We start from the raw sequence: 22,700 nt of genomic DNA, 5'->3' as shown, positions 1-22,700 counted from the left end.
CGAAGTCATGCCATGTATGGATGGATTTTGGAACAGTAAGGGCTTAAAACTTCTATGCATATGTACATGTACTGAAGTGTCTAAGTCACTTTACACTACTAACATTGCATCATACATGTATACTTGTACAAGTATAGTTATGCTACTCACCACATAGGTTCATTAGTGCAAACTACTGCTATTGATATCAATCAATAACAGTTAATCAACTAATAGACGTATAATTTATCACAAATGTATGCGTCATCAGTTTTATTGATTTAACATGCCAGTTTCTATGTGCTGGTGTAACTTATCATCAGTAAGTTGTGCTACATGTAAATGTACACTGTATGAAGGTATAGTGTAATCTGCATTGTCTGTTAGAGTGCCCCTAAACCTTCAATTTGTTTTCTTTTGGTAGATTTCCATATCTTTCAAGAACTCATTTTCGAAAAAATTTTTGAGAAATATTGAATCCTTTTTTTACGAGCCCTAGAAGTGAAGGTAGTCTTGTCGATATTTTCACCTATCGTTCGCATTAGTCCCCCACTCGGCCAAATATGGAGCGTGACGTAAGAAAAGGACATCGTGCAAAAATGTCCGAAGATTCGCGGTAATGCTTCGATTGTAAACAGAGAAAATGGTTGAAAAATGTGTGGTTTTTGGATGCAGCAACTCTCGAAATGTAGAGAAAGGAATCAGCATGCATAAGATTCCTTCTGAATCCTTCTGGTGTCCTTTTCTTACGTCACAGCTAAGAAAGTGTCAAATATCTGTCAAATATTCAGTAACTTTTAGCGCTCATAAAATAAAAAGGATTCAATATTAATTTCTAAAAAAATTTTTTGAAAATGAGTTCTTCACAGATATAGAAATCTACCAAAAGAAAACAAATTGAAGGGTTAGGGGCACTTTAACTGTTGTTGTCTAATGCAATAATTAACTTGGGGTGGGGTACAATGGCAACCCCCAGCTGGGTCTATAAATCCCAGCTCTTTCTTAAAATGTATCCCTGTTGAACAGCTCTTTCACATAGTATATCTTTTTTAGCACCTGTCAAGAATACATTAATATGGTTGTACATGTAACTTCACAAAGTCCTCAATTTTGATATTAATGATCATCGAGGGATAAGTACTTGCCATGCATACATGTCATAAAATTGTACTGTAACATACACTTTTTCTGTATAATTTCGTTTTTGGAAAGGTTGAATCTACCTCTTACTTAATACATTATCACCTCATTTTCACTGTGTTTTAAATTCTTATTTACCAGGGCCCAGTTGTTCAAAGCCTCATTAAGGAAATCCTGGATTAATGTGAACTTTTTCCAAGTTTTTAAATTTGCTTATTGGTAAAGATTCTTCCAAAATATTAGTGGCCCTCAGTTTTGACTTAAACTTTTCTTTACCTTTAGCTTGAAATTAGGCTTTAAAATCACTTTCAAAGAGCGAGATAAAAACCTTAACCTTGATTAACTTTTAATCATAGGTAAGCATTAATCGGCTTTTGAAAAACCCAGCCCAGAGGTACAAAGCAACACTCAGCCTGAGTGAGGGACTGGGAACAAGATGGAGTGATACCTTAATGTATCTTTTTGACCTCTGGCTGCTCTTTATCTTCTACATTCCCTCAATTTTGATATTTATGATCATTGAGGGACAAGTACTTGCCATGCTCACATTTTATAAAATTGTACTGTAACATATACTTTTTTTCTGTATTCGTTGTTGGAAAGGTTGAATGTACCTTTTACTTAATACATTATCAACTCATTTTCACTGTGTTTTAAATTCTTATTTACCAGAGGTACAAAGCAACACTCAGCCTGATTGAGGGACTGGGAACAAGATGGAGTGATACCAGCACCTTTTATAAAAGGTACACCCTTATGTATCTTTTTGACCTCTAGCTGCTCTTTATCTTCTACATCCCAAGAATTATTGCGTAAAAGCTCTTTACTATAAAGCCTTTTAACTACAATCCTTATCAGATGGTTTGGGAAACTTGGAGTGCATTTCCTCTTCTCTCAAAGTTGTTATGTTAAATTTTATTTTTGTATAATTTTCGTTTGAAAAAATCTCATCAACAATCCCAATATCTGTGCTGTAAGCTGCTTAAATTATCCCTCCCCGTCCCCTATTCATTGCCGAGCACTAGCACTTCTAGAGATGACGGATGGGTCAATAATTATTGTTTGTGCTTTCTTCATGGTACCCTTGTACAGGGCAGGAGTGGGATGGGAACAAGGGAACACTAAGCCACTAAGGCAAGAATTAAAACACAGGTTTGAATGGTTGAAGAATTCAATAGTTACACCATTGGACATCAATGATTTTTTGTTTATGTAAATCAAGTTTGTATAGAAAAATATTGTTTTCACTACTAGATTGTTCTTTGCTGTGAATGAAATGCAGCCCATTATTGTTACCATTCAGTGTAATACCTTAACTGGAAAAGTGGTCATGTTTTTTTTGTCCCAATTTGTGATTTAGAGTAAAGTACGCCCCCTATCCCTCTCCCCCACTCCAACTCTAATAAGCCCCTCTCCCCTTTTTTGAGGTCTTTACATGTAAATGAAGGAGTATTTTGTACATTTTGGATGGGGGTGTGCTGCTGAGACTCTGAAACCATATAATTTCCGTATACATGTGCAGTGTAGCTGTAAATATATGGGAATCCCCACTCTCAAGGAACCCCCACTTTTTTCACTCCTAATCCCCCTCCCTCCAGCTATGCCTGTTGTGAGGGCTATGACAACAACAAGAACAACTTTATTTCACAATTCCTTGCATTTTCAAATTGTTTCAGACATATTAGATATACAAAAATTGTTACATTTTACACTGAATATATGTTATATATAAGAAAATGCCTAGCAGCGAGATACCAACAACATGCACCATAAGTCTGCTTACTGTAAATGTTCAAGTTATCTGCTCCTTATCTGCTAAAATCACAAGCAAAATTTAAAATGCTTGAACTAGTGTCCTATTGCTGCCTCTGTACACTACATTGCAATAAATTGTAGCCAGTACATTGCATTTTTCTTGAAGGACATTTTGAGGGATACTAAGATATAGATCCACATGTCACTCTTAAAGGTTACAAGTTTGAGTGTTATAAGGCACTATTACGTATTACCCTTGCTAAATAAAGACTCTACTACTGCTACCAATTCTACACCAAAGTAGTAAAGTTCTTGCCCAAGAAAGCGATGCTTGTCTCAGGCACCATTCATTCTTTCAACCATTTTGTGCTGAAGAATATTTTCAGTCTCAATGTATGTGTATCATGATGTTGGTAATTTACATTCTGCATACATGTATGCAGCATAGCACCTGTAGATCAGTAACATACTGTAGTTAGGCCGGGCATCTAGCAGTTCAACTAGTCTGGCCCATTCATTTAAGAAAAGGCTCCTTTCATATATGAACTAGGGCTCAATAAAGATCCTTTTGATGTGCCTACAAATACTATATATATGCTTTATTTATTCTCCCTGGGGCTTGTTCATTCCGGACGTGCTTCTTCATGTGAATTTTCTTCAGGCCAGTAAATAGATAAGAGAGTTGGGACTTAACAGAGAGAGAGGCATAGGCATAACAGAACTTTTAAATAAAAAAGTAACTATATTTGGTATTTAATGCTATTCTCTAGCGTGGGCATAAATACTGTGGTACTGGTAATTAAAATGTGTTGTTCATTATACTGTACATGTTGGTGCTAATTATAAGTCTGTGGATCTTATGTTTGACCTCTCCAATAACAGCCAAACTTACTGAGGAGTACACTGTATGTGAAGCTTTACATGAAGGCCCCATGTTTTTGTTTTGCAGATTTGTGTTGAGGTCCGCTTTGAAATCATGTCTCAAGAAGTGCCTGAACCAAAAACCCATTTATCTATTGGTGAAAAATTGAAAGTAACTCTTCTTGGTAGCGAGTGGACCTCATCAGCTGGTGGTTTGTCCACACTAAACAGAGAGCTTGCAATTCATCTCTCACAACACCCTAAAGTTGAAGTCTCTCTCCTGGTCCCAGAGGGTTCTTGTAAAGATGAAGACAAAGCAGAGGCTAAGGATTATGGAGTAACTGTTGTTGATGCTAAGAAACGCCCAGGCTATGAACCTCTGGATTGGTTAGGTGTCCCACCTAAAGATCACAGAATGGACATTGTTGTTGGGCATGGTGTGAAGCTTGGTCGGCAAGTACAATTCATAAAAGATTTTGCCCACTTTTCCAACTGCAAATGGGTTCAAGTGGTGCATACTGCTCCTGAAGACCTCAGTAGGTACAAAAGCTACCTTGACCCCATTTCAAAGGGTGAAAAGAAACATCAGGTTGAAGTTGATCTCTGTAAAATGGCTGACCTGGTTGTGCCTGTTGGACCGAGGCTGGAAGATTCGTACTCTTCATATCTCCGACGATGCAAGGAGAATCAGGATATTTTCACTGTAACGCCAGGTCTTTTTGATAGGGAATTTGGGGACTTAAAACAAGCTCCCAATGAGGGTGGTGAATTTAAAGTGTTGTTATGTGGTCGTGGTGATGATGAGGACTTTGAACTAAAGGGATACAACATTGCCATTGAAGCATTTACTCATCACCTGCTTAAAAGGAAGCCTTATCATCTGATCTTTGTTGGTGCTTCTGAAGGAAAACAGGAAGAGGTAAGAGAAAAACTTCTCCAACGTGGTATCACTGAAGAGCAACTGACTGTCAGAAAATTTGTGCAAAATAGAGAAAAGATGAAAGACTTTCTGAATGAAGTTGATCTTGCCATTATGCCGTCCAGATCAGAGGGATTTGGTCTTGTTGCCCTCGAAGCCCTTTCAGCTGGTTTACCCATTCTTGTTGGTAGCAAGTCTGGATTTGCTAGAGCATTAGAGAACATTCCTTATGGAAAATCATGGATAGTTAACTCAGATGATCCCACAAAGTGGGCAGAGGCAATTGAAGGTGTCCGTGCCAGTCATGCAGTGCGGCTTGAGGAGATCAAATTACTGAGAGCTTCTTATGACAACAAGTACAGTTGGAAGGAACAATGTGAAGCCTTTGTGGAAATGATGTGCAGAATGGTTCATGGTACGAGTTCTTACTTGCTGTTCACCATTTCCATTCCGAATGCAACTGCAAATTTAGGCAGAGCAGCAGACACCCTGTAGTTATAATTATAAACACTGTTAACTCCAAGGCTAAAAATTTATGGTCCTGTCCCAGTTGGTTCTAACTTTTCAGTCTGTTAAAGAAATCCCATTGTGTGACTGTTAAAATGAAAGCTATTGACCAGTACAATTCTGAAAGACTGGTTGTTTATCGAGATCGTAATAATAGTGATAGAACTTTGGATATGCTTCAGTTTTTTATAGTATTCTTGGGAGTTAAAGTTTCAAATACCGTGCAAAGTCAGAATGTGTGATTAGGTGGTAGACTTGAGAAATATGACCATCATTGATTTGAACACTAGTCTCTGCAGTCCTAATACTTTCTGTCTTAAAACAAGAGAATTTGCTCGCTCGTTAATTTCAAGTTTTCAATGGCCATCATCTATAGCTTTTCTTTATGGAGGTGGGAAGACCCTCATAAAATGGGGCAGGTACAATAATTTTATTGTAGGTGGTAACTGTAACATTTCATCCAAGGTGGAGGCATTGCAACTTTACATGCTAGCAATTCTTTCTGACAGTGTAATTGCCCAATTGTTAAGTTTGAAATCTTATTCTTTTATGCCTTAACCCCTAATATCGAAGAAGAAATTATCCTATCTTGTCCCTATACTCTTCTCCTTAAAGCACTGGGGAGAAGTTATTACAATATCAAGAAAATTTAACTTGGGTCATGCAGATATCCATAATTCTCATGACCTCAGGGGTTAAATAAGCGTTGATATTAGAAGGAGAAATTTGACGCTGTTCACTGTCAGGGCTAAACGGGTCTAGAGGTAACCAGAAATATTGACTAATAGTGTCTAATTCTTTTACAGGTCCTTCCAGCACCACTGTTAAAATTCCAAGAGAAGAGTCCCCTGCTGAACGGACGTCGGCTGCAGTCACACCAGAGGAAGGTCCTTCACAGCAACGGCATCGTCTTAATGAAGAAGCCAAAGGAAAACCAAGCATTGCAGGAACCTCTTTTGACCTTACAGGTATGAAGCTTGATTTCTTTTGTATGTTAATTTAGTTATCGTCACAACATCGTGCGTATATCACGTTATGGATGCACGTGGGAAGTTTGGAGAGCATGAGAGAAGCTGAAGAGTACACCTCGAGAAACTCTAGCTTCTTGAGTGCTCTCCAAACTTCCCAAGTGCATCCATATCTCAATGTACGCACAGCTAAAAGCATGAACCAATTTTATAACATAGTGACAACTGAGGTAGTGCGCGGAAAACAGGTTTTATTTGTGATTGAATACAATATTCTCTCAATGTGTTGTACAAAGAAACAAGGTTCTTATTGGCTGGTTACAAACACTTCACAATGTAAATATACACAAACGAATTTCCAAGCCCACCGAATGTTTAAGTTCCCAAATGTTTAAGTCAAAGTTAAAGGCTGGAACTAGGCTTTCGATTCATCACGATGACTTATTCAACAGAAAAGACGGGTAGTTCTTCACAGTTCTCTTCCATTTCTGGAGAAACTTCATAAAAACGTAGTTACGGTACCCCGAGTTTGTCTGAATTGCACACGTCATCTTATGGACACACGGCCTTGCGTATGTTGAGAAATATACCATGATGACGCCAATAGGAATTACATATGGAAACATGCGCGTTTTGTTATAATAGCTTCTAGCTTGGGTTCTAGTTGCATTAAATTTTACTCCTTCGACTTCCTTTTCCCTGGACTGGTCGACGGATTTACATAGACTACATGTGAACATTGGGCGTGGTTTGAGCATGTTATAAGACGAAAGACCATAAGCGATTGTAGATGGAAGGGTACATCTCAGCTGAAAGGCTGGCTGAGATGAGTTTATCTATAATCGGGTTCCATGTCATAATTAGAGGAACTGGTACACGCAAATTACAAAATTGATAGGCTAAAGTATTAAGCATGGTCTCCATAATTGTGATTGCAAACGATCATAGGCGACCTCAGGATGTTGTCTGCGATCATATGAAGTTAGCGATCTGCGACAGCTATGATTCGGGCATTGCAGTTATTTTTAGGTTACTGCGTGCAAGTTGTTGTAGTCAAAGGTAGCATTCAACGTTCGTTTTGGACAAATTCCTCTTCTTGGCCACAGAGTCCTCCTTCTTTGTGTATTGATAAGTCATTCAAGCCGTGATTTTATGCCAACACGACGCAGCCATCACCTTTTCACTGTAGAGCACATAGTCTTGTTTAATGCAGAAAACTATTTAGAAGCATATATTATGCTATGTAAAATTCCATCTGAGGGAGAAGTTATGGGGTGGTGGTGAGACTACTAGCCTTTTAACAGTGTGGCACAGGTTGGATTCCCCTAGTTGACGTAATAAATTATGTGGGTTGCGTTTGTTGTTTGTCTCCAGATTCTGCAGTTCTCCCTCCTGCACAGGAGGTACCTATGTAAATTCCACGCTGAGCAGGAATGTGAGGGCAGTTGTTAGACTAGCAGATTAGTGTCACCCTCGTCAAATTAAGTCTATTCATTTTAATTCTTTTTGCAGAGAAGTACATCTACAAATGAAATGACTAAGTCAAATGACTCAAGTCAGCCAGAATAGAAATGTTGCACTTTAGAGACAGCTTAAATATTTGTACTTTTACATGCAAGAAGGTTTATTACATTTACGTGAATTTTACGTTGATTTCAGATACTCTTATCAAGCTCTTAATCAGCGCCCAAGGTCTAAATGAAGAACAACAAGAAACAGTTCATGCAATTTTAGCACTTCAAGCACAGGCGTATGTGAAATCCCACAACCTTTCCACAGCTGAACTAGAATCAGTTGGACGCCTGATTGAATTTTTAAAGAAGGCTTACCATTTGGCCCTTGTGTCTGTTAACGTGGGCTCTTTGGAAATCGTAGTGCGATGCCCTAACCTAGAAAGTCTTGAGCGTCTGTGGAGTGACTATCTCTCTGGTCGGCTCAATGGAGAAGTTGAGAGGCACCTTATGACTGAGGAAATCAAAAGGAAACTGAACCTAGAGACGGTTAGGTTAAAGACAACCATAGAAAAGGGAAATTACTTGATGTGTAGGAAGGCTTTCGTGGAAATGTCAGGTACGTTTTGGTGATAGTTCAAGGATTTTTTATTGAATGGAAATCAGGAGCTCAGCTGTAGGACTTCAAGTCATGAAACGATTAATAAATATCTTTTCGAGACGTATCGCATTGAAACGAAACGTTACGTCATGTGGACACTGGAAGCCAAAATAGCAGCTCCTCGGTTGCTAGTCGGTCAGGGAAACAGATTCTTGTAAAGGTCTGGGAAAAGTCGGGGAATATTGCATGAGGTCAGGAAAATTTTAATTCTACTCAAAGTCAGTGAAAAGTCACGGAATTTTATTTTTGGTTAGCCGCAATGCAGAATTTACCAATTCGAGTATCTCATTTCGTGCAAATGAACCGATTGGAAATTTATTGTTATTTAACCAGGGGAAGCAAGTAGCAGTGACTTTCTGCCTAAAGACATTGATCCAGCAGGAAAGGGCTCAAGACAGACTGATGAATCTCAGAAGGTAAAGCCTTTTCACTTTCGTTGAATACCATGCCGTGAGAAATCGCTGGTAGTAAATATATGGGTGTGCAGACTTGTTTAGTCCTTACTCCTTACACCTGGAATTGAAGACCCCAAGTCGTTTTAGCTGTAACTTTCCTATTTGTATGGATGTGAAGGTGTTAAACATTGTTTTATTTGGGCGAAAGATGTGTACTTGTTTAAGTCACATAGGTTTTAAGAGAATTTAGCACGGTGATGTTTCTCCCTTGTCTTTACCCTGTTTACAGGATGGGAAACAAGTTATGAACTGGATGCTTAGAGCAGAGAGGGCCAAAGTAAGTGTAGAGTTGTTATATGTTTCTTATAGATTTGTACATTACTGGGACCTTGATGTCAAGAACGAGCTAGTCTTTGAATGAATGAGTTACATGTACATGGTATTTCAAAAGAGACAAAGTGGAGGACACTAAAGGGAACCTCCACTCTTTAAAGTAATTGGCCTTAAATCCATGGAAATAACGCCTTATTTCAAATTTTATCTGAGCAAAGGGAAGAAACACTTTAAGGTGCAAAACGTGGATATAACTGTTGTCCATTGTTCCCTCCTGACGCCATTTTGGACTTTTAGTTTGAAATAATAGTTCAGTATTGTTAACAATATCCCTATTGGTGCACAGAAACTAGTATTTTAATACTAAAATTATGTTTGGCTGTGGATCTATGGCTAAGATAGAAGTGGACTTCAACTTGAAAAGATTGGCCAACTTTTTCAAGTTCTTCTTGTGTCTTTCAGAGAAGTCGCTAAGCACTGATTATAGTTCGTTCTTCCTTGGAGAAATCCCTTCATATTTTCTTCCTGGTGTTCTAGCAATTTCATGTCAGCAAAGAGGTTTTTCGTCAACTATTTGATCAGTTGTGACCAAAATACAATAAAATCGCCGTGACAGGGCCGCTTTAAAGGGTATTATCATCGCGTATTCCCTGAGTTATTGTTACTGGAAGGTCGATGGGTTTTTATCAACAGGCATCCAGAAGTGCTCTGCACGAAGCTTCGATCATTGGGCAATCTGAAACTGTCAAGATGCTTCTTAATAGTGGAGAAGATGTGGATCAAAGAGACCAGGTTTTAAATTTATTCTATTTGTGTATATTAACGTGTACCCATTTGTATAAGTTGTATTGTTTTGCATCGCATTGTGTTGCGTTGAATTGTATCGTGTAGCATTGCATTGTATAGTGTACCAGCTGTTTTGTGTTTTAATGTACTGTTTGTGTAGAAAACCTGCCTTTTACTGCATTGAGTAATTCTAATGACGCATACATCTTAGGAAAAACCATTTAGTATAGCAGCTCTCGTAAGCTTCTAATTGTTTCTGTGGTGTAGCAGCCGCTCTTGTTCTCAGGATTGGAGTATTTTTCCGTTTTTTTTTATTTTTTTATTTTTTTATTTTTTTGACTATTTTCTAGAAGGGGTGCAAGCCAATCACGGCTTTATACCAAGGATTAAACCACTGATTGGTTGTGCGTTGTTTCGCAGTTTAATCTGTTGTAAATTCTGCTTTCCGGTTGCAATCAAATGATACCCGTTGTGAAACCCTACGTAATTTTGTCTGTGCTGTCTTCATTCTTACCAGTTTTCTTTGACGCCTCTTCACCTTGCCTGTTGGTATGGACAGGAATCTGTTGTCAGACTGTTGTTAGAACATGGCGCAAATGTCAATGCTGTAGACAGGGTGAGTTAGATAAAAATGATAATTATTAAATAAAAAATATCTGAAGTTGATCCTTGTCTCCGGAATATTCATATACGTTGTGACAATTGTAGAGACACTAGAAATTACAACTAAACACCGACTTGCACTGTTACAACACTGACTGTTTCACTGAACACCTGAACAGTGTCAACTCGTAAATAGAATGTACCATAAAAGTGGGAGGGGAGGGAGTCATGGCTGTTCAGGATCATCCCCAAATCCACGTGAAAGATGACAGCAGCGTCAAGACCACTGTCCACAGGACACCCACTCACACCGCCCGATATGTAAACGTCCAGTTCAATCATCACATACAACACGAGAGGTCAGTTTTCCACATTTAATTGAACAGAGCCGAAATTCTGGTCACTGAGAAAGAAGACAGAGAACGGGAACGCGAACATATTTGGGAGGCCGTCAGAGCCAATGGTTTGAGAAGAAGGCCTTTAAAACTCATTGTAAGACCCGAAGAGACGTCCAGACCGCTTGGAAAGGGACTAAAAAGAACATCGTACGCACTCACTTCCGCCGTCCGGAAGCATCTGGACAATACAGGAAGTGAAGTAAAATGCGAAAACACTTCAATTCTGCCGACGAAGCTCCTTGTGATAAGAGCAAAAGCTTCAGTGCGTGTTAAATTGTCATTTCTAGCCTCTGTAGAAGTTAATTGTCACAGAAACGGCGATCAGGTTCTTGTCCAGATGTCCAGTAAAAGAGGACCATTAGCCACGACGTTTTCTGAAATATGTTCTTTGTTTTGCTTTTTCATACTTTAGCTTTAGATCTGAAAGTGACACATTTGTATTGGTAAATATTGTTTTTACATTGCAATTATTATAGACAAAATGTATATTGACCATGCAATCTTTCGGCTCTGTTTTTAGTTTCAACGCACAGCCCTTCAGAAAGCTGACCGCCAAAATCACCGATCTATAGTGCAGTTGCTCCTTGAGAATAACGCAACTCCAAGTTTTCAGCAACCGGTAAGATTCTAGGAGTCACTTTCTGTTGATTTCTCTGGAGCTACACCTGTTCCGTAGGAAAATTAAGGAGGCGCACAGCATTTTTTCTGGACTTAGGATGAGAGTTTTGAAATTACAATTTTACATAGAAGGTAAACTTAGATCTCCACAAATAGCAGTAAAATGGACCCGGACAAACAAAATAAATCTTGTTCGGAGAAAGCGAATAACGACTGAAACTTGACCAAGATTCCGCCTTGTTATCTATCACCGGTTTCGGTTCTTGCCTAAAACTTGCACGAATATGGAAAAGAATTGTTACTCTGACTGCTTGCAATTTAGCAGAAAAATCTGTAGGGGCATTTTTAAGATATCTCGATTTATTCAAAGTAGGCACTTTTTCGCTTATCTGCGCTTTATTTTAACTGTTACAAACATAAATATCTTAAAATCAGAGCCACCCGTGAAGCTCAATATACATTTAGAATGTTTTGCTATGAGGAAAGACCTTCTTACAGAAAAGAGAAGTCAATTTTTGTTTTGCCAGAGATATTGGTGAAAAATGCGGGAATAAACAAAATCACTCCGTAAGAATTGATTCATTATTTACTTGCAAACGCTCTTACAAGATTTTTTTCTAATTTTGCCGGCCAGTTGTCCAGATTGAGTAGTTTAAATCCCTAAAGGTTCGTCAAAAAGTGTCTGAACAGATTTCGAGATCGACAATGTTTAGAATGAGAGGCTATGTGCTACCGTTGCTATGGTAATAGTTGTTGCTTGGAAACCGATGAAAAAATTAACTTTGATCATGTAATTATATTGATAAGATGATTTGGTGTTAAGGAGATCGAAGTTATCTTCTATGCGAGATTGTAATTTCAAAACTTCCTCCCTAAGTCCAGAAAATCTCCTGCGAGCCTCCGTAACACGGTGACCAGCTTAGTTGTTTATATGTTTATTCACTTATCTATTTGTTTATTTAGGTGTTTATTTATTGATTTATTTATCCCTGTTAATAAGATATGTAATTCAGTCTTCCTGACTGCAATAAATGGTTTTCGATAAACGATTTATCTATTTCTCTATTCTCATGTGATTTCACAAAACCAATAAGAATGTAAATATGAAAAGAGCAATAAAAAGTAAAATCATCTTAAACGTTTTAAATTGCAGGTCAGTCTGAAGATACTAGCTCGCAAGGCTGTCCTTAGTGTGGATAGACAGTCGGGTTTTAACCTACTGCAGGCAGCTGTCCTAGAAGGGGACTATAGCATCGTTTCCAAAGCGAGTGCCCTTCTTGATGACATCGTGAAAGAGATGAATGTTAAAACAAGAGAAAACGGTGATAACGTATTCCCCGGAAAATCTGCCGCTGAAATTCTGTCAAGCCTGGAAAGGAGACGGCCAGGTCATGGTGACATTGATAATCTTTATCAAGGGATGGTTGAGAAAGTCAAAACTCTACATGAGCTACACTGGTGTGCACATATGGACGGTGCTGAAAAGGTCGTAGAGCTTGTGTTGCATGACGGCATAGATATCAATATCCCAGCAGAAGGTAATTACACGCCACTCTTGTGGGCAAGTCAATCATCTTCAAGTACGTTGATCAAGACCCTCATTGATCTAGGTGCGGACATAAATGCTAAAAGAACCGATGATAAAGCAGCGCCTTTGTTGTTGGCAGCTTATTCTAACAACTACATGGCCACTCGCCTGCTTTTGGAGCATGGAGCTGATGCGAACATTCAAGACATTAATGGAGACACACCACTTCATGTATCTGCTAGTGGAGGATTTTTTAACTTTTTTCAGTTGTTAATTGAGTCAGGAGGCAAAATCAACCTGAGGAACGACAGTGACGAAACTCCACTTCATGTTGCAGTGAATAAAAATGATGAAACTCTCGTTAAGCTGTTGCTTGAAAACAACGCCGATGTGAACATGCAAGACCGTAATGGAGATACACCACTTCATGTATCTGCTGATGAAGGACTTCTCAACATTTCTCGGTTAGTTACTGAAACAGGATGCGACATCAACCTGACAAACAATTATAGCGAAAGCCCTCTTCATATTGCAGTTGAGAAAAATGATGAAACTCTCGTCAAGCTGTTGCTTGAAAACAACGCGGAGGTGAACATTCAAGACCGTAATGGAGATACACCACTTCATGTATCCATTCGTAGAAAATGTTTCAAAATTTCTCAGTGGTTAATTGATTCAGGATGTATCATCAACCTACGGAACAATTATAACGAAACTCCACTTCAGATTGCAGTCAACAAAAATGATGAAACTCTTGTCAAGCTGTTGCTTAAAAACAACGCCGATGTGAACATTCAGCGCCCTAATGGAGATACACCACTTCACGTATGTGCTCGTAGAGAATTTATCAACATTTCTAAGTTGTTAATTGAGTCAGGATGCAACGTCAACCTGACGGACAATCATAACAAAACACCACTCCATATTGCAGTCGAGAAAAAGGATGAAACTCTCGTCAAGCTGTTGCTTGAAAACAACGCGGATGTGAACATTGAAGACTGTAAGGGAGATACACCACTTCACGTATCTACTCGTATAGGATTTTTCAACTTTTCCCAATTGTTAATTCAATCAGGGTGCAACATTAACGTAAGGAACAAACGTAGCGAAACCCCACTTCATATTGCAGTGGGGAAAAATGATGAAACTCTCGTCGAGCTGTTGCTTAAAACCAATGCGGATGTGAACATCCAAGGCCGTTTTGGAGATACACCACTTCATGTATCTGCTGAAAGAGGATTTTCCAACATTTCTCAGTTGTTAATGGAATCGGGATGCACCACCAACCTGAGGAATAAGAGCGGAATAACTCCACTCCACATTGCAGTCGAGGAAAATGATGAAACACTCGTCAAGCTGTTGCTTGAAAACAACGCGGATGTGAACATTCAAAACCCTCATGGAGATACTCCACTTCATGTATCTGCTGATGGAGGATTTTTCAACATTTCGCAGTTGCTAATGGAATCAGGATGCAACATCAACCTGAGGAACAATTTTAAGGAAACCCCACTTGATATTGCAATCGAGGAAGATGATGAAATTCTCGTCGAGTTGTTGCTTAAGAAACAACGCCGATGTGAACATTCTAGACCTTGATGGAGATACACTTCTTCACTTATGTGCCCGTGTAGGATTTTTCAACATTTTCAACTGTTGGTTGAGTCAGTATGCAATACATGTATAAATCTGAGGAACAGTTATAGTGATACCCCAACTCATATTGCAATCAAGATAAATGATGAAACTTTTGTCAAGTCTTCGTTTAAAAACAGCACGAATGTGAACATTCAAGACTTAAAATTTGTTAATTGAATCGCGATACAACATCAACCCAGAGAACAAAGCCGGATAGACTTCATTTCATCTTGCAGTTAAGAAAAATTATGAAACTTTCGTCAAGCTGTTGCTTGAAAACAACGCGTATGTAAATACTCAAGGCCCTTATGGAGATACACCACTCCATGTATCTGCTTGTAGAGGATTGATCAGCATTTCCCTGATACTTATTGAATCGCGATGCAACATAAACCTGCAGAACGTCAATAGCGAAATCCCACTTGATCTTACTATTAGGGAAAGTAATGAAACTGTCGTCAAGCTGTTGCTTGAAAATAACGCAGCCAAGTTTATATACTAGGAAATGAAAAAAATCTGTTCAGGATTGGCGTCATGTTGCCGTAGAGAAACCAGTAATACCAGCTAAGACAAAGAAGGAGATCTGCTACTTCAGGAATCTACCGGCCCTTCACGAAACATCCAAAAGACACACCAGAGCGAGAAATGCTAGAAATAGCAGAAGTGAAACTAGAAACACCAAAGGCGCTGGCGAAAGACTATACAGAAAACGGACTAGGCCTTTAAACAATCTTGGCCTGTATCATTCTGGTTCCAGGCTGTATTAAGTAGATTTTGACATACTGTATTTACAACGGAATTTTCATATGGAGGCTTCCCGCACCATTAGAGAAGAACAACAGTGTAGATACATTGTAGTTTCATGGCACTGCTGTGGGTTTCATTCAGAAACACACAGACTACGCGGAACGTTTGTAAATTATCGTAATCCCAAATCAGCGTTTACGCAATAGACTGTTTTTATACTTCTATTGCGATTTGTAGAAAATTTTATGTAAATAAGAAAACAACTCTCTTATCCTATAGTTTTAATTGCATTTCAATGGTCGTTTTTCTTAGTCGATTTCAACTTTAAAAGTATCGGTATTTAAAGAAAAGTCTGTCTATTTTGTAATCGTGGAGGAGGTTTGGAAATGTGATCTTAATTATAAAATTTTGTGAACTTTTGCTTTGAATTTCTCCAAGAATTATCAATAGTTTGAGAAGCTATATCAAACACTCGAAAGAGTGTTTCCTCCTATTTCCAAACACCTCGAAGTTGGTTAAAAAGAACTCGGCTGCGCCTCGTTTTTCCAACCTACTTCTCGGTGTTTGGAAATCGGAGGAAACACTCTTCCTCGTGTTTGATCTATTACTTCCAACATTAGAATACTCTTTATTGTCCATTACTAAGGGAGGAACTGAACTTTATAGTTTAAGAATGTTTTCCAGATCTACATCTATTGGTCTCAACTACGCGTTATTATAGCCCTCTTTCTATTTGATCACAAATGGTACTACACGATTGATTGCATATAATAACAAACCAGCAAAAGACCCTCGGTCGCGACAAACGAGCTGTTTAAATGCCCTACGGTATAGGCAAAATACAGTTGATTTCTTCGTTTCTGGGCAAACCTTTATCCCAATGGAAGCTAATTCTGGCCAAACGTAGTCTCAGATAAGTCTTATATCATCGTATTGCTTTAATGACCGTGCTTTCTGTGGATCTACCATGTCACTTAATTTTGTCCTCCCATGGCATAATTAACACAGATCTATCGTCTCTGGCGATGAATTTATCTTTGAAAGGAAGTGACAGTGCTGTGAGGTGAAAATCACGAGGCCGTCAATACCGGCCACCGGGACAGACAATGAAAAAAAATGCCCAGGGAGATTGGCGTTGCTAGAATTGACCGATGCATTTTTCCTGTCATCCCCTATGATAGTTTGAACGACTTACAACCATAAACGATTACGCGGTCATCTCGGGAAATCAGTGTTTTTGTTATCGTGCGATCGAAAGACATACCATAATATTTCAAATTTGGCCAGTTCCGTTGTCTAAAAGCCGGTTTACACATGCATCGTACTTGTATTTTGACACCTATTTTTTGCACAGTTCATGAAATCGCCCTTGCAAAGAAATAATTTGGAAAGTTTCAATAATTCTAAAAAGATTTCAAATACAAAGCAGTGTATAAAATGTTTTTCCAAACTGAAGCTTAATTTGGGGATTAACACTTCTCAAAACACGTACAGGTGCATGAGGAGTTTTTCTGGCTGACTGAAGTTGGTTAGAGAACGAGTGATCGATCACAGGCACTCGTAAGTACCGCCACTATAACTTCTGGAGTATTGCTTTATAATTGTTATATCAACGACCCACGACTGATTTAGGACGGATACTCCATATGTGTCAATCAAGGAAGATAACGTGCTGCACCTCAAACACTGGTAACCAGTGGTTCCTCTCCCCTTGCAGTGGTTAGTTAGTTTTATATTTCTATCATTTTGATGTGTGTGATCTTTTTAGTATTTCTAGAATTTTTAACATTGTAATTAGGGCTTCCGTTGATAACAGTAATTTTGTTTTTATAATTACTGAAGGAATTACCTTGTTTTAAATAAAGTATATTTTTCTTCTTTATCTTCTAAAATGAAAAAAGCAACAGGAATCATCCTTGTCCAAAGCCATGATCCTGTAAGTCAGTACATTGCCAGTCGATAGAAGAGAAAAATCCTAAGGGATAAAGAAGTTAACTTATGAATTACCAACCAAAAAGCTTTAAAGTACATAACAATGTATGGATTTTGTTTCAATTAACTCAGAAAAATGCGTGGTTAACCACTTCCCCCCCCGCCTATTTTCTTTCTGGATTTCAATCGCCCTTGTGATCTTCTTGTCCGACGTATTCATAAACCACGCAAAACTATCTTACCTTCGTTAAGAAATCAGAGGTTACTTACCATCTCGAGATCCACAGAACGTTTGCACAATGAGTTCAATTAGGCACCGTCCTTAAAGTGTATGTGACAGATTTTTTTATTTGCTTGACCGAATCTTAATGTTGTTCACGTATGAAATTGGAAAAAAAAATCCCTATAAATTTTTCTTCCCCTCGTATGAGGCGGACAAATACGTGTTATTTCACTTCCGGTTGGATACAAAACCGCGCAAGACGGGAAACTGGGAATAGTGGGCCTGTGACGTCAATACAAGAACGCTGCTTTAGAAGGTTTCAGTGCTTTTGTTGTGCGAAGGAAGAAAACATGGTGCTGCGGTGTGTTGTGTACGGCTGTAGCAAGAAGAAAGACGAGGAAAAGCGGATTTACATCCACCAAATTCCCTTCTATGATGATACAAGATCGGAAGCCGTGCAAAGGAGACGAAAATCTATTTCATTCCTGAATGGAAGTCGAAAACACTGGACCCCAAAACAATGTATGAATTTTTTTTTTTCAATTAACTCAGAAAAATACGTGGTTACCCCCCGCCCCCGCCTATTTTCTTTTTGGATTTCCATCACCCTTGTGATCTCCTTGTCCCAGGTAGTCATAAACCACGCAAAACTATTCGACGTTTTGCGTACCATCCGAGATTCACAGAACGTTTGCACAGTTCAACTAACCCGTGTAGACTGTCTGTCTGTCTGCCTGTCAATAAACGACCTTTATCGTAGCTAATTGAACAGCATTTTCTGAGTCTTTTTTGAGTATTTTCTTCTATAGTAAAGAAAATAATATTGATTAAAAGCTGGTTACAACGCATTCAACTTCTTAATACATACATGTACTTCAAAAACTCATTAATAATTCATAAGTCCATTGACCTATCAAATGGTCAATAAGACATCACGTGCAGTTGTTTTATATCCGATAAAACCTCTTCCTTATTAGTATGCGGTGTTCAATGTTTTTCTCGTATGTTAATTTCCAACGTCTACAAAAGCATCATTGTTATGAACTCTCTTGACACACGCTTTTCCAGGAATGTTTTTGAAGTCGTTCAAAAAACTCGCAGCACGTGTTTTATCGGCTCTAAAACAACTCGGCTGCGCCTCGTTGTTTTAAATCCCAATAAAACACTGCTGCTCGTGTTTTAAACATTACATAAGTTTGCTGAAAATAATCTCTAGTTCCCAGGTGCTTTGTATCGGACGCCAACTTCTCAGTTCAAAAACCCATTGCCTCCCTCTTTTCTATTGCTTTTTCCAGCCGGCCCTCAAACAATCTTGAGTGAATATGACATTTAAAAAAGAGGACAATGAATGTAGTTAATACGGGGAGAAGAGGAAGCGGGGAAACTATTGTTTTACCTAAGAGGAGGGTACCATGTGGTATAGAGACACAATACACTGATCTTAGAAGGAAAGGTGAACATAAGACTTAAACAACAGAAAAAAGAGAAAATAATATTCTAAAACCGCAATGGTCTCAGCAATCATTCTATCGCTGTGACTACTTTAATTAGAACGAATTTTGAATCTCCTTCAGAACATACATACCCTTGCACGTAAAAGGTATTCAACAATAATCCGGAGTATTTCCGCACTACAGATGTCATTTAATAGTAACTGCAGGTTTCTCATGCTCATAAGAAAAGCAAAGCAGCATGCCGTAACTCTAAGGCCTTTATTTGATTCACCGATGATGATGATGATGATGATGATGATGATGATGATGATGATGGTTGATGGTGATGATGATAATGGTGATGATGATGATGATGATGATGATGATGATGATGATGATGATTATTATTATTATTTAAGGGCTTATACAGGCATATCTGGGTTTCGCGAGCGCGAAGACGAGCAACACTTGCGGAATGCTAGTCACGCAGATTTTCTCCCTCTCGACCCCTTCCGACTAAACTAGACAGTATTTTATACTCACGAGAGGGGACTACGACGCCAGAGCTCTGAAATGTCATTGCTGACTGATTAACTTCGATTCTCCGGTCGTCTTTTGCCGTCTTCAGCTTGTGGACGGCCATTTCTTGCGTAACAGCGCAGTTTCGTTTTTTGCACCGCCAACAAAGACCGTAGACATCTCGATGGCGCGGGCAGATGGTAAGATTCGTTGTTATTCTACTCATCCTCACAGAATATTAAATCCCATCAACGTAAGGACTTTTGTTCTTGGGCCATCGTAGCTTGATCAGAAATATCACCGCTGTTTGTATTCCATCAATGTAAGTTCAGTAAACTTAACTTCATATGTTCAATCAACAACATCAGATAATCGATAACTTTACTAACATGCGCGCGCGAGTATTAATTACATTTCACTGTCAGTTTTGTCGTCAGCAAACACCTTCCTGGCGTTGGGACAGGGATGACTCATGGGAGATGTCTTTTTGGCATTCACACGGCAACCGGACTCGTCGTCTATCAAGAACGAAAATCAGCACGGAGCCATAAATGCAGCCGAAAATATATAGAATCTGCAAAATATGACATCGTGGAAAATGAAATACAGTTTTTTAGTTTCGAGCAAACTACTCCAAACCAAGAACCGGTGTTTACCTACGCACATTAGTATTTATAACCATTTTGCGTCAGTGTTTTTAAATGGCAAGTTTAAAATAGCTTTGTACACAGTGATGGCCATAATATGCAAACAATCTTGGTTTTTTCTGGTGCTTTTCTATCCGGATTAGACTAAGAAGGGAACACTATTGCTCGCGTTAATGGGGAAGGTTCATTAAATGCCTATTTTGCAGGCATTGGAACGGTAAGTGCTCATTCAAATATATTATAGCCGTGTAGCTGTTGAAGATAATAATACGTCCAGCCTTGCACTAAAGTGAAAGCACGATCTTCTCTACCGGCTGTAATGTCTCAGTTCTGTTTGATATATAGTCTAGGACCTGCAAATTGAAAACACAGATACCTTATTCTCCAGCTTTTAGAATTCTCGTCTTCACTTGTCCAGCTCAATGTGATGCCTGTCACGACATTTATTTCTGAAGATGAGATGCATCTTTGACAAACGTAGGATTTATAAAAACTGAAACTTTTGCGCGTTTTTACTGAACCAAGGGTGTTTTTCGCGCAACTCGGTTGGTAATTTAATGAAAGATCATCGTCTGTGGGGGGTTTCAGATGCACTTTGATATGAAATATTTATTGATTTTGTCTCGTATCCTTCGCATTGTTGACTCTGGCGTACCAAGGAAAACATGACACAACACCTGAACTTTTCATTTTTTCGTTTGCGATCGGTGATCACCTACTTGGAATGAAATAAATTTTTATAGGTACAAACCCATCAACAAATGAGAGTTTGTTTCTGAATAGCAACTTAGCTTTATTCCACCAGAAATGAAACATAAAAAATAAATCTAAAACTTGTTAACTTGTACTTGCGTGTCCACTGCCATTTTTGAAAAAAATATATTAAAATTCCTTATGTGTTTACTTCCGTCAACGCTTGGATTTTAAATTACCCAAGCTGGATTTTTTATATGTTGCAATAAATGTATAGCGCTTTCCTCTAGTGAAATACTTGCTGCAAATTTCGATGTACCAGGACACGATATTTGTCCGCAAAGTTTCCAAAATTTTAAGTGTCAACGAAAATGCTGAAAATTAGAATCTTCGGACTTTGAAAACTGCATGTAAATAAGAATCCTCCAACAATATTTTCGTAAGACCATATTCTCAGAAGGATGCCTAACTTAACTTCAAAATATCGTTTTAATACGCTTAGCCGTCTTCCTTCCCGAGCGATTTGAAAATGCACCAAATCTCGTCAAAATTTAACGCTGGCTGAGACGCGATCACGGCATTTCACATTATGCCGGAATTCTCGAAAACGAAAAATCTTTGGAAAGTTTTATTGTTATTTCGTAAATAGTTTTCTAAAGGGATTCTCCTGACAAAATATGAGGAAATCCGAAATTTCAGTTTTGACCGCGAGTTCTCGATATTCGCAGTTAACCGCTCTTAAATTTTTCGATTGGCTGTTCTGTATAAGGTATGGGTTGCACTTGGGCCAGTCAACCTTGCCGGCAAAAAAAAAAAAAAAACGAAAATTTGAAACCGCAACCGGAAAGCAAACTTTCGCTTTCAACTATCAGGGTCGCACTAGGTGAAAAGCATATCTCGGTCATGACACTTTGCATAAAATCTTCGGTCAAAATTTTCGGCCCATAATCTTAGCAACATTGCTTCTTCGTCGTTCGACCAGCGAGTGTACACCCGTCTTTCCTCAGGAGAAGACGACGACGAACTTGGTCCGCTGAGTTCTCTCAATATTTGCCTCTTCAGGACTATAATTTTGGCCTTGAGAATACATATATTGCGAATACGCCTCGCTGCCACCGAAAAAAACGAGGAAATGTCATAAATTGTAATAATTACAAAATCCACGTCCGTTCGTGGTAAAAAAAAGAGCGCGAAGTGAAGCAGATCTTGCGCGCTGTTTAATTTTATTGCATAGTTTCTGTTTGCTGTTCAGTGACAAGTGATGACAGTTTTCGCTGTGATTCCAAGTTTTCCGAAATCTGCCTGCCCCACCCAAGCACTACGGCGCCTTTGATGTCTTTGTCGATTTCCAAAAATTTTCCAAACCGTAAAAGTTAGGGTTGTACTAGGAAAAGTGTCTCGTTGACAGATTTTGACCGCAAATAAACAAATTCTCGCAAAACTTTGCTAAGTGCGACCTATGCCTAAACTCCGTCACATCTACCATTGTTTTACCGCAGAAGTTCTGCCGTAATAAAATTCCAGTACCCCAGAGTCTCTCCTGGCGACCAACGGCTAGCCAAAGAGCCTGAGGTCTCTGGGTACGGGATTGTTTATCTTTGCGACTGAGGTTGGGTGACTAATATTCATATTTTGCTTCTCGTTCCTTCACCAGGAATCGACACGCATTCCATTTGTTTTCCTTTTTTGCTGTAAAGATCATACACTGAAGCGCATTCAAGATCAAGGGCCGCACAACTCTGACAAGTAAGTGAAAGACTTATAGAAACTCTCTTGAAGTAGCCACAGGCTGCTAATGTGTTGAAGCTCAAAATTTATGAATTTTGTCAGGCATAAGAGCGTGTTTTGTACGACAGTGTTAACTTTGTGCGGCAAACATCGTTACTGAAGTTCGAGAAATTCCGTTGCATCATCAGACACTGAAGTGGCGGTGGATTTGTAACTCTTATGTGCTTAAACATAAATT

General features: G+C 38.8%; 1 protein-coding gene across 4 annotated transcripts in view; it reads left to right on the top strand.

Moving 5' to 3' along the window:
• Window positions 1-923: 923 nt before the first annotated feature.
• Window positions 924-22,700, top strand: part of LOC146462749 (uncharacterized) — an 84,008-nt gene continuing 62,231 nt past the window's right edge. For 2 of the 4 annotated variants that reach the window (XR_014857058.1, XM_085085234.1), the window contains exons 1-6: window positions 925-1,865; window positions 3,824-5,069; window positions 5,968-6,129; window positions 7,789-8,199; window positions 8,575-8,657; window positions 8,926-8,973. Coding sequence is in view for 3 of the 4 variants with exons in the window: in XM_085085234.1 (XP_084941360.1) it covers window positions 3,851-5,069; window positions 5,968-6,129; window positions 7,789-8,199; window positions 8,575-8,657; window positions 8,926-8,973 (1,923 nt within the window). In the remaining variant the exon portion in view is untranslated. Of the gene's footprint in view, window positions 1,866-3,823; window positions 5,070-5,967; window positions 6,130-7,788; window positions 8,200-8,574; window positions 8,658-8,925; window positions 8,974-9,662; window positions 9,762-10,272; window positions 10,372-11,276; window positions 11,376-12,527; window positions 17,155-22,700 lie in introns of those variants that run through there. The other 2 variants (XM_085085236.1, XM_085085235.1) reach the window with 2 other exon arrangements.

The sequence above is a fragment of the Pavona decussata genome, unplaced genomic scaffold, assembly GCF_977016875.1.
Source record: "Pavona decussata unplaced genomic scaffold, jaPavDecu1.1 SCAFFOLD_185, whole genome shotgun sequence".
NCBI lineage: Eukaryota > Metazoa > Cnidaria > Anthozoa > Scleractinia > Agariciidae > Pavona > Pavona decussata.
Note: the sequence above shows the minus strand (reverse complement) of the source record. Positions and strands in the feature narration are given on the sequence as shown.